The 20036-nt window shown below is 40.0% G+C and overlaps 1 protein-coding gene across 5 annotated transcripts in view; it reads right to left on the reverse strand.

Annotated features, from left to right (window-relative positions):
* Nucleotides 1–20036, reverse strand: part of DPP6 (dipeptidyl peptidase like 6) — a 534562-nt gene that overhangs the window by 89104 nt on the left and 425422 nt on the right. For all 5 annotated transcript variants that reach the window (XM_068174757.1, XM_068174765.1, XM_068174742.1 and 2 more), the window contains exon 7: nucleotides 7296–7377. In XM_068174757.1, the coding sequence (XP_068030858.1) occupies nucleotides 7296–7377 (82 nt within the window). The remainder of the gene's footprint in view (nucleotides 1–7295; nucleotides 7378–20036) is intronic.

The raw sequence follows: 20036 nt of genomic DNA on the forward strand, positions 1-20036 counted from the left end.
ATTAGATTATTTAATGTGAGATGATACAGTGTTCCATTGAAAATACTTTATTGTGTTATAGAGAGAACACCTGACTAAGAAGTGCACAAAGATTATTTGTGTCAGCATAAAGAAACTGGCAATTGGGATTTAGGATTCCTCCAGGTGCACATCTGACCTTGGACAGTGAGCTGGCCACTGCAATATTCCTCTTTAATTAGAAACTTGGGTGTAGAAACACTCAACACCTATTCAGCAGGTGAGGAGGAGAGCTAACAGAATTTTCCATGAAATTTTCCTCATCTCTGGTAAATGGCAGCTCCTGGGGAAGGAGTGACCAGCACCACAAGCCAAGGTGGGACACTCCATGGTCCCTTGTGTGGCACTGCTCAGTCCTGCTTGTGGCATCCCAGTGTCTGTTACTTCACCACACTCTGAGCAGTGGCTGCTGCTGTCTAAAGGAAAAGGTCGATATTTTCACTGGAGTTTTCAAGAACAGCACTTTTCATAAGCACATATTCCAAAGGACATCCTCCACCAGCCACTGATTTGTAAAATGCCAGGAACACTTGTGCACAGACAAGAAGATACTTTTGGCAGTTAGATCTCTGAAAATGCCCTTAACAAAAAAGAGTGGTTCAATATCCATACATCTCAATTGAAATTCAAGAAATTTCTGTAAAGGGAGGGAATAGGTGGGAGTAGGGAGTAACTTCCAGTGGTATTGACCCAATGCTGGAGTGTTTTCCTGCTAGGAATATTGTACAGATGAGGAAATGTGGTAACATATAAAGGAAGAGAATTCAGTACTTTCCTTGTAGAGGAATAGGATGGTGAGTTCCTCTAAGCTAGCAAATCCATGGATTTTGCATTTCTTGTAAGAACACAAGTTCTTACAAGTTTCCTTAATGCTGACACTGAACGTCAACAACATTTAATGCATCAGTTCTGAAAGTCCATTTAAAAGTAGGAATTTATTGCTGTGACTTCACCAGAACACAAAGTGACATATAAGAAATCACAGAGGAAGTGTCAGTGTCCCACCCCCAGGGAAAATGCCTACATTATCCTGTGTGTCATATTTGGGTGTAAGGGCAATTATTTTTGGATTTATTGGTGAAACTTCTATGGCAAATGGCAAATTTCATTTTGTCCTCTGAAATATTTCACAGCCACAAAAAGAGCAATATCCTATTTTAAATAAAATTACCTACATTTTCTTTCAGTAACATTTATTGCAGCACCTTCAGTCATTCTAAATATCTTGCTCTTTTCCACCTGATGAAGGTGCAGTAGCAAGGATGCTGGGAGGAGAAGAGATGTGACCATTTCTCAGCAAAGAACATTACACTGACTGTGCCAAAGCCTCCCTTTAGGGCACAAGGACCCAACACCAAGCCCAGGGGTGACAAAGGAATGACAAGGATGTGAAAAGTTAAAAATAGGACACTGCTGCCACTGCTGCCAAAGAGAGAGCATCAAAGGAATAAAACCTCAAAAAACAAAACAAAACAAAACCTAAACACAACATTTTTCCAGTAGAACTATTTGAATAAAGTGAGGGGAGAGGGGAAAGGAACAACCTGTTCAAGTGCTCAGTGTATGATATATGTATTTAGATATATGTAATATATCTAAATTAAATTTTCCTTAAAATATCATATTCTGAACCTCAAGAAAGGGATGAGGAGATAGCACATTATTATGCTGAAATTCTTGCTTTTCCAGAATGCAGGGAACATGTTAAAATCTGTCTGAATATCCCTCATTATGCTTAAATAGGGTTTACATAGACTTTGGGGATGGGGGGGAGAGGGAGATAGGGCAGAAGTCTTTTTTTTTTTGCAACTAGCAAGATAAGCAAGCCAGAATAATTACATCCAGTAGACCACAGCTAAATATTGATTCAGATGTCATTGCAAAAAGAAAAGGTGAGGGAACAACAGCTTGAAAATAATGATGCAAAAATCTATGAAAGAATGGTAGAGACAAATAGACCTACAGCAATTATACACAGAGTAGTTTAAAAGCCCTGCTGGAATAGGAACAACAGCAGATGATTCAGTGCCTCCTGTGAAAATGGTCCTCTTCCCTTGATATCAGAGCAGCCCTTCTGCCTGGAACTAAGCTGGCATGACAGGCACAAATTCAGGCAGGGAAAAAACTCCTAATTAGAAGAGTCACTCCAGTTTAGTTCCAGGTGTCATCACATAACAAGCTTTTTTTGCATCTAGATATCCTACTTGGAAAGACATTGTACTACAGCATTAAAAAATGATAAGGGAGATGGGTAGGTTCTGGTCATGTGCAGCAGGATCTATCATTCCAATGTTTCATATATTAAAAAAATCCAATGGTTCACTTAATTGTATTGCACTTTTTAATATTTATGACACTAAGCTGTTTACCAGCATCAGCATTCACTGTTTGAAGGCACTCACAAACCCCTAACATGGTAGATGATGAAAGAATCACTCCATTTTTCCCCTGGCATTTGCATTTCCCTGAAATAGAGATTTCTTATTGCATCTTCTGCACCTGCTGTGGAACTTAACTTCTGTTACCTTAGACCCAATTATAAACTTGATTGCAGCACAATCTAAAAGAATAAGAGATAGTTCCTGCTCCAAAAAGAGTTGACACTGAACAAGGCTTATTGCCTATGAATGCAGGAAAAACCTGTTTTGACCCTTTTGTGGGGCTGCAGTAAATGCAAGGACATGCAAAACTTACAGTAACCCCAATCTGCCTTCTGGATGGTTTTGGTACTTAAAGAAACTGTGTAAACAGTAACAGACTGACTGGTCAGGAGAACATTAAAAGAAATGTTTCTCTTTGTAGAAGAAGAAATACTATGATCTATGAGAGAGATTTTTTAGAATTATAACTGCTGCCTCTAAAGTTGTGCAAAACTGCTTCCCCCAGCATCTGATGTGTCACCATTACCATTAATATCTGTCAGGATGGTTACAGATTCTGATTTTGAAAAAAAAAAGAAAATAGCAGCACAACAGAAGTGCTTCTGCTTTTGATATTGGAGTTTAACAGCTCCTGTGAACTGTATTTAGTGCTGTCAATGCAGATGAATATTCACTGCATTTTATTACAGCAGGCCTCCTGCTTTCCTCTTCCCTTTTGGCAGCCCATGGATATTCCTAGCTTGTCCTTAATGCAAATACTTCGAACCTGGATGTGCTCATTTTGGGACAACTTAGATAAAGGCCTCCTGAAAGCTTTGGGCTTATTGGATTCCACCTCAGTTACAGATCTGCACTGGTCAGTCTCTTACTCCTGAAGCGCTCCCTGATTTTTTCTGTGCTGCCAAGAGAAACAGCAAAGGAAACCTCTTCACACTGAACTCACTTTTCTTGATAAATACAGGTCCAGGCCTGTCAGCCACACAAGTTTCATGAAGCTGAGCTCAGGATCACAGGCACCATTAACCTTTTCTTAGATACTGTTGGGACAAATGTACCACAGGAACATTACATGAGCTCTCAGCATGTGGGCAGAGCCTTGGAACATGAGATGGAACATGATGAAACTGGTAAAATATTCCAATAAGATCAATTAACAGAAGGTTTTTATTTTTTTTTTTTGTGGCAAAATCAGAAGAGTGGGTAGCTGTTGAGTCATAGATGGCATGAACAGAAAAAGAGAAGAAATCCAAGGAGTGAAGATTCTGGTGCAGATAAGCATGCCCAGAACAGGACAAAGGTACAGAATAACATTTTTTTTGCAGTCCTGTCATGCCACCCACAGCCTCATATTGCTGGAAAATATCACACAAACTGAGGATAGTACAGTCTGTTCACTAAAACACCACCAAGAACCATGCTGAAGGCCAGGAGGCTGATGAAATGGAATACTAAGTGTGGCTTTGGGCTGTCAGGTGCACCATGGAAAGGATGGATTTTTCCCACAGGCATTTTGCATAGTCATTTACACCCACAAATAGTGAATATATCACACAGCTATTCCAAGTTAACAGTGTTTTTCACTTATTCTGTAAAGGCATAAATGATGACTCATGCTGTAGGACAAATGAGAGGAATGAGCCCTTTATTAACAGCCAGATTTAGGGAATGTGCTCCCTCTTACATTGAAATTAGTGGCTCTCTTTCTAATGACTCTGGAGCTCACACTGGTGAGGGCCCCATTCTTCCAACAGCTTTGTGAGACTTAATTTGTCAAGACTTTGGCTGAGATCAGAGAAAAGCTGAAGCATTTTTTCTGAGATGCCAGAAGTGAGAGCTTTTTTGCATTCTGATCTTCTGACAGATTTTCTCTGATCCAGTATCTGCCATTATTTAAATAGCTCAGTTGGCATGTGTGGCATTCTGCAGGCTAGTAAGAAGTCAAGAAACATGCTCTGAGGACTTAAGCATCCAGAAATTGGCATATAATTTAATGAGAAAGGACAAAATAAAGCAAGATAAATATAAAATGGGAATATTCCACTATATTTTTAATTGCAAAGAATGCAGATCATTCAGGCTCCTTCTATTTCAGATTTGTTTCTTTCTTGACTGATTAGACATGCAAGAGAGAAAGAGGTCAGGCTCAGCAACCCAAAGTTCCCCTAGGAAGGACGAAATAGAAGCTACAAAGAGAATAAAATTTTTGGAACCAAGCCCTCTTACTCTCCTGCCCTGCCTTTCCTTTATGCCACCAAAAAAGAACAAACCAGGAGATTTCAAGGGGAAAAGCTTTTTTATTTCCTGAAAATTGGGGTATCTTCAAGGTGATACCCCAAAGGCAAAACACACCCGCCCTTGGCTCCCACCTTTCCCGGGAGGTGCAGCATGAAATTGGATTGAGCCGTGCCCAGGGGCTGCTGCTGTGTGCAGCACCAGGGCTGACACCCACCTGGGGTCCTCACTGCTGCTGCAGGACCCCCCAGACACCCTCAGGAACCTCCTGTGACCAGGGGAGCTCACCTGTGCTTCCCAGCTACTCCTTTCCCTCCCACTCAACATATTTTCCCTCCTTCTCCTGCAACACAACTCAGTGCACATTTAGCAAACACATTGCCACTATACAATTTTAATAGGCTTTAATTTTTCTCTGTCTTTGCATCTCCAAAGAAGGTGACACGAATTTCACTGGCAATTATATTCTGAGTAACCCAATTAGTCCTGAAATACAGAACATGAACATGGTGTGTTTCTAGATCTCATTTATTATTCTTGTAAGGATTTTTTTTTTAATTTTAAAAGCTTCTTTTTTTCTTCTGGCAATTCTCTGCTGATTATTAGCTATGAAAAGATTATATGGATGCATGTAAAAGCATGTTTATTTTATAAACTACAGCTATAACTTTATTTCAAGGTAAATGACTGGCAAAGAAAAGGGCAAAAAGGCACACATGTTAGCAGTATGAAAAAATAATGCTTAAACTACCAGTGAGTTGCTCCTCACCTACCCTGATTACAAATTCAACAACAGGAAATAGAGCTCAATTAAAGGCCAATAATTTCACATATCTCAAAGTAAAAAAGGACAAAAAAACAAAAGGAAAAAATAAGCGTGCAGAACAAATTCGCTGCAGCAAGATTTTTCCAAGATTCATATGGAATTCAACAAACACAGGGATTTTTTAAAGGTACCAAAAATACATATAGCATGTACTCCACAGAAGGAACATGCATGAAACTTTGTCTTCAAGAATTCTTAGGGCTTTGAGTTTTCACTATAAATTGCTTGAAAAATATGGTGGAAATTACTATCACCCTCTTCAACATTAAATTATAAAGTTGGTTGTAAAGAAGACTTTTCTTCTCCTGGATTGTGCATACTCTCCTGTTGGAGATATAAGTTGCCTGTTTTGGTATGAACATTTTTCTTGGTTTTGGTATAAGATCCCCTCAGATCCTCTTCCAAGGTGGAAATTAGGTGCAGCCCTTCAGCTTGGTAAAATGAGCATGGATGTGAGTCAGCAGTGAGCTGTGACCCCCTGTGCTGAGGGCACACAGGTTCACAGCAGAACTCTGTAAAAGGAGGGAAGATTCACTTGTGGGGTGGAGAATGTGACTAATGCCACTCAATATTAGATTTTAATTAGCAGATGAAGTTGTTGTTACACATCGTGAAGCTCTGCTAGACTTAAAATAGAGCTAGTGAACAGTGAAGGAAAAAATGTTTTGGGTTTCTTTGCTGGCCTAAAGGTATTCCCTACGTGTGGTGGGGGGATTGGAACATGATGTGTGAGGTCCCTCCCAGTCGTGTAAAGAGAAAGCAAAAAGCTCCTCAGAAGACATTTTGCACAGAGGCAAAGGCTGACTCTCCTCTCTGATCAGATCTGAGGTCAATGACTCTCAAACACAATTTTCCTGATGGAGCAGACTTGTTCCTGTATCTGCTATGTTTTCTCCAACCTGATTTTCAGGCTTGCAATGACAATGAGTCCTATTTCTGTTTTTTTTTTAAATCACAGAATTTAAAACAATCTAGTTAAGGACACAGACAAACAGTCCCCAAGAGAGGACTGGGACCAGGAGATATATGCCAGATTTTCTCTTATAATGAGATTTCGAAGCTCATTTCTTGGTATAAAGCTTCCATATCAAAAAATATGTTGCCACTTTTTCTTTTCTTGTAATGGTAGAAAGAGAATGTTTGGAATATAGAAAAACTTAATAATGGATTTGTACCAGGAAATAAAGCCAGGGGATGTGGCCAGGAAATACATGCTCTGAAAAATGGGCACATCCAGGATGGCAGTGGCTAAGGGGTAAAATACTGGAGATTTAAAGATTTTTTTCAGTATGAATAGCTCCATGAAATACAATGAATCCCTGACAAGTCTTGTGGTTGTTTTTTTTTAAGCAGCTCTGAAAACTTTCCAGGATCCACTTCTAATTCTGTCTATTTTGCAAACAACCACAGGGCAAATTCAGGGCAGCTCTGTTCTAGAGAGATGCATTCTCCAAACGGGGCTGCTAATATTAACATATCCCCAGAGCCAAGTTTGCAAGTCTGAAGATGCCCTTGTGAAGCAATGAGATGCTAAATAAATCAAACTATTATCTCTATAATCTGTCCTGTGTCCAACACTGGAAGAAGCAGGTGCATCCTCTCAAAAAGCTTTCATAAAATGTTCTTTCTCTGCATTTTTAGACACGATTACTTTGCAGTGAATGGATATATTTGGGAATTTTATAAATAAATTACATGATAGAACAATCATAAATAAATGCTAGAAGCTACCACACAGGCTTCAAGAAACTATTCAAAAAAGGAACTATTATTTCTTTACTTCCAAGAAATAGCAGCATGGTCTCTAAATGCATTTGCACACTTGTTTTTTCTCTTACCAGCTGTTGCCCTTTTGGACCCCAACCAGCATACTGAAGCTTTGCATTGCTGACCTCAGGGGGATACAAATTCTGGGGATCCCTGAAAAAAGAGAAAAATAAGATTTCAGCTTCAGAAATGTCCTTGTTTAAGCTGCTGCACACGTGTGCTTTGGAAATACATCACAAACTTGTAAGATGCCTTTCAGCCAGATTTCAGCAGACTTTTTTACACAGTAAGGTAAACACTAGCAAGTATTGGTAAGATCAAACATTTAAGTGAGAATTTCTGTTTCTTATTAATAAGAAGCTAAACATATTAGTTCCACTGCTGACTTGCCTAAGCCTTAAGAATTAGTTCAGGGATGGCAAAGAATGTAATTGTATTTATCAACTCTGAAGATGTCCACAAAGGATAAACAATAATTATAACTTTTAATCCTACTGCCACAAGAAAAATAAAATTTTGTCTTCTGCACCCATTGACTTTTTTGCTTCATAAATTTCCTTTGAATATGATGGCAGAAAAGATTAGCAGCTGTATGACAACTGATATGAAGCCTGGCTTCAAAGAGAAAAACTCCTATTAACACAAAATATCTATTTTTTTTTTTTAGAAAACAAAATCAAAATGCTTTTCTTGTTCTTTCATCCATTTCCTTCATTTTGTAGCAGAACACAAGTGACACACAGCAAATGCAATATAGAAAAAGGAGGCTTTTTTGGTAAATGTCAAAGCAGCATAATGTCATTTTCTCCCAGCATAGATAGCATTGCCTTAACTGTATTTATACTCAGCACAAATAATTACATTACATATTCTGAAGTCACATTGCAACAACCCTGTGTATCCTAATATTCTACAACCAAGAACTCTAATAAAGCCTGTAAAAAATGTGCCTCATTAGAAGATCTCAAACTGCTTCAAAAAGTAAGGGTATTATCATCACTGGTTACAGACAGGAATAACAAGGCAATTTGAGGCCAACATCACCAAAAACCAGAGAAAAGAGCCAAACCCTGCCTGGCCTTTAAGCAAAAGACCTTTCTTGCACAGTTTCCAGACCATGCTTTCAAAACAGAACAAAACTGACCGCAATAATTCAGCACTAAGTGAATTCTCTTTATTGCCTGTTTGGGGCCTGGTGCAGCTCCCCAGGTACAGTCCCTGGGCTGCTCATTCCCTCTGCACTGGGGCTGTTGGAGCAAGAAGAGTGCTCAGAACTGATTTTGTGCAACCTTTGCACTGTGAAAAAAAACCTCTCATTTCCTCTGAGCTGTTCAAAGGCCAGCCAGAATCAGGGCAGACCCAAGGTGAGGACCTTGGTGGCCACAGGTTCTCCCTTCCATTACTCCTGCAGGTGGAACCCTCACAGAAAAGCTGCCAGGTTTGATGGAGATGGGATAAACTGAGAATGTGGAGGGGCAAGAGGGGTTTGTTGAGGCACTGACACTTCCAAGTCTGAGTGTACCATAAGGTGCCCACAGAGCTTTCGTTTCTACATGCAAAATGTCATCCACAGCTGCTGCCTGTAGAGCAAAATTGTATCTTATGCTTTTTACCTAGAAGGTGTCTTTGTGAGCAGCCTAAAGTTGTTTCTGTACGTTATGGATAAGAGAACACATAATGCTCATACTGAGAGCAGCCACAAAATTCCCTTTCCTGTAGAAAGATGAGCCACACAACTTGTTCTGGCTTGTGTGTGTTAGCTACTTAAGTTTCCAGTCAGCTATGCCTGTTAGGAATCAATCTCTCTGGTTAGAAAGATTGATTATCTTGATTATCTTAAAAGAGAGTAACCTGTGAGGGAAGTAGGAAAAGAGAAAAACAGTGAATCAAATCAAAACCTCTTTTGGGAGAAAAAATTGCACTTCACTATTTGCCAAACGAGCTATCTAGTTCTTGGGTTATTTTACCCCTGGTGAGAAGAAGAGCAAGAAATTACAAACAGAGGGGGAAATGCCATCCCTAAATAAACAGATTATACAAATTGTAAGAATTTAAAGCTTCAGATAACACAGGTGGAGCTAAGGAACAGATATGCCAATTACAGCAAATAATTCAGACCAGAGCACAGACAAGTCCTGTCAGTTCTGCTCACTGCATCATCTTTTAGAAGAGGAAAACTCTAACAGAATGAAAAAAGAAGGAATGAATGAATAAGGCAGAAGGAAAAGCAAAGAACTGTGGTGCTGCAAACAAAAACAAAACAAAACAAAACCCCCTCAAAAAAAAAAAAAAAAAACAAAACCAAAAAACAACAACAAAGTCATCTTCTCATTCTTTGGTATAGACAAGGAAAGCCAGAATTGCATCTCCTGAGTTCTTTCTTAAGTTGTTTCATATGGTTGGGAAGCTTCTTTTGTAGCAAAATCTTGTGTACATCCATCCTCATGCTGTGAGCTATTCCCTTCAACCACAGGCTATGAAAGCAGACCAAGATCCCAGTTTTCCCCCAGAAATGCTCCTGAGTGTTGGACATATTCATTTTGGTATATTTTGGCTTGTTTTTCATCTTTTGAGGAGAATCTTCTTCCCTGAAGTAGCCACACTCACTCACCCACCTGCAGCAAACTTCAGTACCATGTGCAAGGGGGTTGAGAGGATTCTCCTGGCCAAGCCTGATCTCTCAGGCCTCAGAGAAACCACAGGAGTTACCTGGAGCTGGGCTGCACCAGCAGAGGCCAGGGGAACCTGTGTTGTCAGCAAGCCCAAAGGTGGCATGAAAATGGAGTTCACTCACTTGTGAACCTCACTGTGAAAGATCAAATTCCCACACACATGTTTGGGCTACATTTGGTGCATGGTCCGTGGTGGAATATGCATGGACTCCTGCTCTGGAAGCCCCAGGCAACCCATTCCAAACCCATTATCAAGGACTCACAAAGACCCACAAAGATACAAACCCATTATCAAAGACTCACAAAACCCCACAAAGATACAAACCCATTATCAAAGACTGACAGATACAAACCCATTATCAAAGACTCACAGATACAAACCCATTATCAAAGACTCACAGATAGCTTTGGGTTGGAAAAGACCTTAAAGATCATCTCATTCCAAGCCCCCTGCCATGGGCAGGGATGCTTCCCACTGTACTAGGTTTCTTCAAGCCCCATCCAGCCTGGTGTGGAACACTTCCAGGGACAGGATATTCTCTGGGCAAATTGTGTCCTAACTAACTTTAAGTTAACTGCTCTGGGCTATTATATCAGCTAGAGAGAGAAGGAGGAGGGAGAGTTGTCTACACAGCTGCTCTGGGCAGGATGGCCACAACTCTGTGATGCTCTCTTTGAGAAACCTCTTAGTGATCCTCAAACTGAAAAACCCTTTTGGAGAGCATTTATCAACCACATGTCCAATTTTCTTGTGCTATTCTGGGCATCTAACTCTCCTTTGTTAAATTCCTGTAGGGGGGTCAGGCCAAATGCATACCTGTATCCCAGAAGCACTCTTCCATTTTACAGTTGCATAAATGGGATTTCATGCCACTCCACTTCTTCTGGGAAGTACATTATTCCTGTTAAGCTATAGTCCTCCATAGTTACATCCTTCCTTCTCCTCCAAAACAGCCTGCTTAAAATTCCTCTGTACTTTTTTTCCCAAATCAATCAATATTAGGGGTCATCTCAGCCTCTCCAGAGAGCCAGTGCTCCTAACACACCCTCATAATTAGGGCTTGTTTGGATTTGAGCCTGTCCCTTGTGAGCTCATTTGTGCAGGAAGCTGGCTTGAAAATGGGCAATTCTGAAGGCAGTCTGTACATCTCTGGCTCCTGGTTTGGATGAAGAAACAGGTTCACTGCATCCTCACAATATTTCCACTATTTCTTCACAAAAAATAACCTTAATCCTTATTTCCAGCCAAATAAATGGCAAGGCCTTATTAAACTGTTGCCATTATTCCTTACACTTTTAAAATGATTGATCTTATAGCTGAGAAAGAAGGGAATAATACATTTTAGACCAGAGAGAGGATGGAACAGGTGCTTCATAAGCTCTTCCACATTAAAATGACATTGTCTGGACCAGAGGCTGTTAAATTGCTCCGGACACAGGAGTGACTTCAGCACCATGTTCAAAAAACATTACTGAGGTAATAAATTGAGAAATTTGCTCACTTCAGTGAAGTTTTTTTGCCAAAAAGTCTCCCTTCAAAATTTCCAAACAAGGAAAGTTCCTGAGTGCAAGCAGAGTGCTGACTCTACCAAGTCATCTTTGCTTGCAATTTAGCTCAGAAAAAGATGTAGAAAGAACCACACTAATCAATCATGTTTTACCTGAATTTGACTTTAAAAATGACTGTGATTAATGAGGAATTTGTTTGAAAGTGTTTGTCCTGGTTTTTGCTGAAATTTTTATATCTGTGTGTTCCCTCTTCTGACATTTTCTCCTAGAGAAGGCAAATTTCCCTCAGAGACTTTGTGAACTGGTTCTCCTTCTGAGCATAAATATGATTAACTCTTCTATATAAACTTCTTCAAAAGCAACTTAAAAATACCCAGAAAATTTCCACTGTAATTGAGGGAGTGGCTCCCTTTACTTCAAGAAGAATATTTTACAGTGCCAGATTGAAAATGTCTGAAACTGATAAAAGCAGTCAGATTCTGGGGTATGGTAGAAGCTGTTGCTCTAAAGTCTGTTTTCATAACTTGATTTTAAATTCAAATAGAGAACAACAGGATTGGTATGAAAATTCTTTGAATATGCTGCCACTGTGAACAAAAATGCAATTTTCACCACAGGCTGCTCTGATATGTCCATCCTCTAAAGAAATTATATAAACTATGTATATATGTTTTACTGGGGAAAAATTTGAACCTTCTTACTTCACTATGTCAGAATTTTGGAAAAAATTTACTGTGTAATCTGTATGTTAAATGTCAGTAGTTACAAAAGTTGTAGAAATAAAGACTGCTACAAAAACATGTGGGGAAGGCAGAAATATCTCCTCTTGTTATCTGCATCAAGCCAGGACTGAATATTTTGAAAGAAAACAGTCCTAAGGACATCAGCTCACAGTATTTTAAGCATTTTTTATAGTTAAGTATAAAAAACTATCTATCTAAACTATCTGTCTCAGAACCAGAACTCAATGTCTTCACATCTACCTCTAATAACATAAAATCAGACAGCAGGTAAGACAGATTTCTTCCTTAGAAAGAGAGAAAGAAAATAGAGAATAAAATAAAGAACAAATTCAGAAGGGCAATAAAAAACTGGAAACTTCTTAATATTTAAGAGCTTTTGATACATGATGTGGAAAAAAAAAGCAAACTGGAGGAAATTTGCAAAAAAAAAATAAAAGTATGTAAAACATATAGGTTAATTAATAAATCTACAAATAAAGATAGATAATGACATGGAGGAAGAGAGAAATATTTCTAAAAGGCAGGAATGCAATTCCTTGAGTAGCACACACACAATTTTAATGAGTTGTTTTTAATGACTTGACACAATTAAATGACTTGTTTACTTCAAAATTCACCAAGGAGAAGAGAAGACAGGTGCCATTAAGAAAATTTCTCCCCGGGAGATACAGAGCCCTGCTGAGACTCACAGTGAGATAAAATAAAATATCATACAAATGGGAATAAAGACTTGCCAGAACAGATAATCAAGGAATCATACTGTTAGAAGATGCAACTAAAAGAACCCTCCTGGAATTCAAATAAAAGTGCTTAATTAGATGGGAAAGGCTCTTCCATTCATCTAGGCTCATCCTATATTAAATATTTAATTCTCACTCAAACACACAGACACACACACACACACGTATTTTCCTTACAAAAGTACTTTTTCAATGAACAAAAGTAGAAGGTGATGAAAGCAATTTTAACTTATTAATTTCAACTGCAGATGCACATCAATTCATTCAGCTGCTCTTAAAAACATCAGTGCTCACTAACCATTTTTTCCAAAATGAACAAATTCAATGGATTTAATGTATAAAAGCTAAAAAGAAGGGAATCTGAAACATTTGTCTCTAATTTGACAATTCTTTTGGATTCAGGCCAACAATATGAGCTCAGAGGTCTTTTTTTAATATAGTCTGCCTGTGTCTGTAATCCCCCATCAATGTAATATTTGGTTCTGAGCCTTCAAAACCTTGCACTTTACCAGTATCACCTTAAAATCATAGAATCATAGCATGGTTTGGATTGGAGAGGACTTTAAAAATAATTTCGTTCCAGTCCCCCTGCCATGGACAACGACACAAAAATCAATCACTTTTCAGAAAAGGAGCCACCAACTTCCATTGGTAATGGTATAAAAGGATGGCACAGGCCTGCCCTTCTAGTCTAAAAAAAAAAAGATTTAAAAGTGCATCAGAGACTGGTACAGAGCCCTGGGTTGCAGTGAAGCAGGCTGCAAAACATTGATCAAAAACTCTGCATTTCCCCGAGTAAGCAAACAGTGGAAATGGACCTTGGATACTGGTAACATGACTTTAAAAATGATGACATTATCATGTTTCTCATGTGACCCCTCTAAATCATAGAAGACAGAGTGAATTTTTACTGTATTTTTAAATGGAACTTTTGTTACTGGAGTAATATTTTGTCTCCTAAAGAGACAATGAGAGGCTATAGCACTCAGGTGATAAATGCAACCACTTAAAAGCAATTTTCTCTTACTCATGTAATTTTCTTTTACTCTGTAGATCTTTCTCAGTCAGCTCTGACCTCAGCACTGTGCAAGGCATGAGGTAAACCCTGGATTTAGCAGGGTTTCATTAGTATTTAGCGACAACAGAGACATGAAAAAATGAAAATCGAAATATCTGAATGCTGTAAAGAAGACTAGTCAGAATTGCATCTAGCCAAAGATCAGCTATCCAAAATATGGGGGGAAAAATGCAGGTTGAAGAGAAACAGCTTGATAAGCACTGAGATGTTTAAGAATGAACTGGGAAGATCTTTTGGATGAGCCTGGGTTGAGTGTCAATCTATTGGAACAGATATTTGTGATGAAACCTGAGCATTTTCCATCCAGCTGACCTTGTCTGACTTTCAAACACTAATAAAAATATGGCACTGTGATATGATGCCTGCAGAGAGCAATATGGGATTATTAGTACACAAAATGAGCTACAGAAATGATCTCCTACCACCAGAGACAGCAGAAGTGCCTGGTTACAATGACACTTCACTGGCTGTTGGGTCACACTTCTAATTGGGCAAGACATGGGTTCTTGGGCTTGTGCTCTAAAATAATTTAACAGCTTGTGCTACTTGGTTTCAAACCAAACCAGAATGACTCAGTATTCTCTGTTTTCTTTTTGAAAACTAAGTCCTTGAGCAAATCTTATTTCTTCTCATGTCAGGAGATCTTGGAGGCTTGTGTGGAGGTTCTCAGGAAGTGAAACACCTTCCTAAACAGCCTCTCCTCACACAGGCTGTGTCATTGTCAGTTACAATTAACAAGGCATACATTTATTTGTGCCATTGTTTCCATTTTTTTTTTTTATCAACAGTGGTGTAATCACTTTTAAACACCACCACAACTGGCCTGGTTTTCAGGTATGGTTTGAAAGTGGGTGGCAAAATACTTTCCTTATTCAGAGGACAAAACCAGCACTCTAGCTCTGCACTTCTGCCCCATGACAGAGATGCAGAAACCTGAAGTACCCACACAAGAGGGAATACTTGCATTTGAGAGGGGGTTTAACATCTGCCCTCAGGGCTCTGCATGTGGAAGGTCCCTTCATTCCTCTTATCTCCTCCTGTGAGATGGGAAAGCAACCTGTTCTATTCCAGTCTTATCTCCTCAAATTTCTAGTGGAGCATTCAGTAAATGTTAGGGTAAGGGGTGAAGAGGCTTCAGGGCTGGAGTGACACAGTCTGGCCTATCAGCCAGGTATTTTACACCTTTGCCATGAAGAGATTTTCTCAGTGGTCACTGTGCCAAGGAAAATTCTGGCTGTAGCATCCATTTTCCACCCAGAGGTCCTCTCTTGCTTTCCAAAATATCCCCATACCCTTGTTCTCCATATGTTTTGAGCTCCACAGGGGTTCAGGATGCCCATTTTGAGATAACAAGGCATTTTTAGACTACTAAATTTGGTTAGTGATTACCTGTGGAGGGGTCACAGCAACAAGCAGCGAGGAAAACAGGGAGCCCCAGGACACAGTTGGGGTGCACAAGAGCTCTGGCATGGATTGCTACATATTCCTCAGAGGTGGGGCACTGTACAGCCCTCAGTGGCTGGCACAGGACCCTATATAGCCCTCACCATGTGACCTGAGCCCAGGACCTATTAAACCCCACAACAGTGAGGAAATGCCCATAATCTTGCAGGTTTGGGTCCTTTTTTTTTTTTTTTTTTCACATGTCCACAAACAAATCAAGCCTGCTTTTTGTAGGATGCACATTCTTTGGTCTGTGTAATCAAACAGCAGTGCACTTGGAGTTTAATGGGCTGAAAGTTTATAACCTAACCACAGCAAGGAATAATCCAGACTCACCCTGCAGGGTGGCTCTGCAGTCCCACAGCAGTGGAGCAAACCCAGCTCCCTGGGGAAACCTGTGTTTCTTGTTTGTATCCTCATGGAATCTCCATCCAGGACCTTGAACATTAGGGCAAAAATGCAAACAAAAATTCCCGATTCCCACTATGAAAATCCACCTACAATTTGATTCCTGGGAAGGTGATGCATGGAAGCAGCAATTGTACAGGCTGCGGTTAGTCAGTGCTATGCAGCATCACTTCATAAAGTCTCTTTCATCCACCTTTGTTTCCCTTTTCTGTCAAAACTCTGTACTAACTCAACCTTACTGAGTATGAAAGAGGAGGAATACCCATGGCAAGGAGCTGATTTTTGGTGGTGGCAGTCAGGAAGTGCATGAGCCCCCCAGCAGAGACTGTGGTTTGGAGTCTGACCACAGCCTGGGGTCAGAGGGGGTTCATTCATCCTGAGGCATGAAAACATTTCCAAGTGCAGACATGTTTCTCACCAGTAAAGCACATTTTATTCACTATTTAGACTTTAATAGGAACCCTGCCTCCATTTCAGAGGGTGCTGTCTCAGAAAATCAGAATGGGAGAGTTTGCTTCAAACCTTTTCTCCTTTTTTTTTTCTTTTTTGATGAGCCATAAGCTATTGACCTTTTCTGTAACATAAGGAGGTTGGTTGCTGGGCTTTTCTCTGCTAAAGTGCTAACATTTGTGTCTAACTATTAATTACCCAAGGTTTTTTTTTTTTTTTTTTAAGTCATTACTCTAATTCTTAATATCAAATCCTCCCCTCAGGGGACCATTCCTTATTATTATCACTATACATGGTTTCTAAGCTGTCCACCCACATCACAACTGAGTCTGGAAGAAAGAAGTGTGTGGTAGGAATTGCTTTGCCTACACAAGAAAGGAACATTTTACATTAATAAAAAAAAAAAAAAAGCCGTGCAGTGACCAGCAGGGTGAGCAAGTGGCAAATCCCCTGGGGAAATGATGTGGTGTTGAGCTGCTGAAGGGAATTTCCTCCCACCAGCACAGCCAAGAGTCCTTCCTGGACCGCCTTCCAGGCTGAGCTGCTTTCAACCTGCCACAGCTTGGAACTGAGTGATGCTCAAATAGCAGCTTTGCTTAATGAAATGCTGGTTCTTTCTTTTCAAAGAGGCCCAAAATGTATTCATAAGCAGTAAGCTGGTATGTGATTTAGCCACTATTCCAGTGATTTGCAGTGTTTAATTCAGAAGATTATAAAAAGCAAGAAGCCAAACAGCTCCATCAGGGCTTGAGCCAAATGCCAGCAAATGCAGATGAAAAATTCCTGTCCACATCAGAGGACGTAAGGTCAAGCTCCGTGATCAAGCTACCAAATGTAACCATTCCAAGTTTTCTGTTGTCAAAATGCAACTGAAAAAGCATCTGACATCATAAGGATGCTCTTATTTATAGTTTGGCATAAAAGCCACCACACTGTGCAGAAGTGCCTTAATTAACTGTATAAGCTATCTCAAAATGTGATAAAATCTATAGAATGATAATTGTTATAGAGGGAGAAGACAGGAGGAGTAGAAATAGCAGGTTCTTCATGAACTGCAGAATACATTTTTGTACTTATTTAACAAATTTCACATTTTCATTTGGTTTTACATACCTTTTCATAAAGATTTTATATCAACCTCTACAGATCATTCTTGGGGGAAAATATTCATCTGCTCCAAGTAAAATTTAATTAGCTGAAAAGGGGTTTTATTAAATACTGTACTTTTTCCTCTTAAAATAAAATGTGGGCACTAGTACAAGTTTATAAATGTTAGAGTGAAATTGTGCAGCAGTCTGTACAACAATTATCACATTTTACCTCCATTGGGTAGGTACAATTTCTCTTCTTGCTTTGCAGATGGGGACATTGAGGCACAGAATTTTTTAGTGCTACAGAGATGATGTGTAACACACCAGATCAAAATAAAATAGACCAGACTTGATCAAATGGGCAGGTTTCTGAAGTAAAATTCAGTTCCCTGAAGTTTTTTTATCTATGATTTTAAATAATGAATCGCAATTTCTTTTTACTGTTGACATGGAAATGGGATCATGTGCCAGGGTAAACTTCTTGTCTTTCAAAATATACAATAGGACACAAACAAAACTGATTAAGTTTTCGCTAATTAACTTTAAAGTCCATTTATTTCCTGACAGTGGCTTGGGAAAAAAAAAAAAAAGGAGGTAGGAAGAACAGTGAGAGCTCGGCACAGAGATCTATAGACAGCACTTTGAAAATTTACCCACAGTGAAGCACCGGCTCAGTTCCTCTCCCTGTTATCACTTCTGTGGATCTCCAGCACGTTTTGTGCACTCACTCCGCTCCTGGGACTTCTCTTGAAGTTACTGGGGCTCAGCATGGGGCTCTCATGCAGGATTTTACAGACCTGTAAAACCCCTGGCAGTGCAGGCAGGAAGAGCTGAACTCAGCTCCAAGAGCTCTCCTGTTCGTGCTTGCCATGTTCCTCTGAGTACAACAAATAAATCCAGTAGGAAATATGGATTCTGCTTAGGAGTAACTGTGCACAACTCCCTCCTTCTCAAATGCAAAATCAGTGAGGAGTGGGAATAACTGCTGATTTTCTCCCTGATCCTGGTAAGAACATTGGGAAGCTCCCACTGGCATCCCAGCTGGATGTGCTAAGAGCTCCTGCAAGGGGGTCAGCATTAATCCCTGACACTTGGCTATGTCCAGAGGAAATGGTTCATGCAGAACTGGGTGGGTGCTGGGAGATCTGAAAAAAACATTTTATGCTGGGCTTTATTTGGGGGAATGCAAACACGACTGTAAAAAATGTAACATTTCTGCTGACCACAGCAAAAGATTAAATACAGAAGCACCCCCTTGGATATCCTATCCAAAATTAGCTCTTGCTTAGGACCTGCAGTGCCAGATCACACCAGTGGTCCTGCAGCATGCACTGGTGTGAAAACACCTTAACACTCGTGAGGGAAATCCTGCAACTGGGGTAGGGAAACACCCAGCCTGGCCATAAAAACTCTGAAGCAATTAAGGTTTTTTTCCCTTATTTCAGTGAAATGACAGTGAATGACTAAGATAATTCATATTGACTCACAAAATAAGAAAACAATTTTCAGTGCCTAGTTTTCATAAGTGTTGTTGCCTGCATGGCTACATTTTTATTTTCCAAAATTAGGAAAAATAATATTAGGAAATAACTGTATGTGGTATTGGAGTTCCACATTTCCCCAGCACCCAGCAGGAGAGCTCCCTGTTTCACATCTGGACCTGCAGGTGCTATCGTACCTATAAATTACAAGTAGTTGGCAACTGCAATGCTGCAAGTGCAACTGTGGGGTTGTGAGAAGAGCCTTGCAAAAATATTGATAGTGGAGACAGCTGCAAGCATTCTCAGCAGCTGTATCTGAAAAGCAGCCGCGTTCAGAGGGGAGCAGATGGGGCAGGACCGAGATGCTCATCCCGGGAACACGGGGATGGTTCCACTAGATGGCAGCCGGCGCCAGCATCGCACTTTTGGGTGAGCAGCAGGAGGAGGGTCGGGCACATGAAGAAAGCAGAAGGGAACACAAACCCCTGCACACCTCCGGCCAGGAAAACGGGACCTGCGGGTCTCAGCCCCCTGTGCAAGCCATGAACTGTGTAAGCACATTTCTCTCTCTCTCAGGATTTTTCATAGAGGTGCACAGAGAGAAAGAAAGAGAAAACTATTTCTATTTCTGCTCCTTGTTTTTCCCATGTGGAATGTGTTTGGAGAATTGTTTACCTGGGGTGATTGCTTGATTGGATTCTGGTGAGGATTGTTTGAGCCTGATGGCCAGTCCCATCCACCTGTGGCTGGACTATCGCGAACAGGGTCACGAGTTGTTAGTTAGTTAAGATATGGTAGTTAGAAAAATAGGTATGTAGTTTTAGTATCTTCCTTTATATAGTATAATTATGTATTATAGCATAGTTGTAATAAAGAAATCATTCAGCCTTCTGAACTGGAGTTGGACATCATCATTTCTTCCCACTGCATTCACCTGCATTTTACAATAATGAACCACAGGCCACCGAAAGTAGGAGGCAAATGAGTCAAAGCAGTGATGGTTTTAACCCCCAATTTTCCAAGAGGCTATGAGAAAGATGAAATAACAGAAGAGAGGTACTAAATCTGTGTGATCTCTTTCTTTTACCTCGGGCTTGTTTTAATTTTTTAATCAGATCCTTTGAGTCTGTGTCAGTGGCATCTATTAGTTGTCCTATACAGACCCAGTGTGAGGAGTTTGCTTTGGCAACAGCTCTT

This window comes from Anomalospiza imberbis, chromosome 1 (assembly GCF_031753505.1).
Source record: "Anomalospiza imberbis isolate Cuckoo-Finch-1a 21T00152 chromosome 1, ASM3175350v1, whole genome shotgun sequence".
NCBI classification, from domain to species: Eukaryota; Metazoa; Chordata; class Aves; order Passeriformes; family Viduidae; genus Anomalospiza; species Anomalospiza imberbis.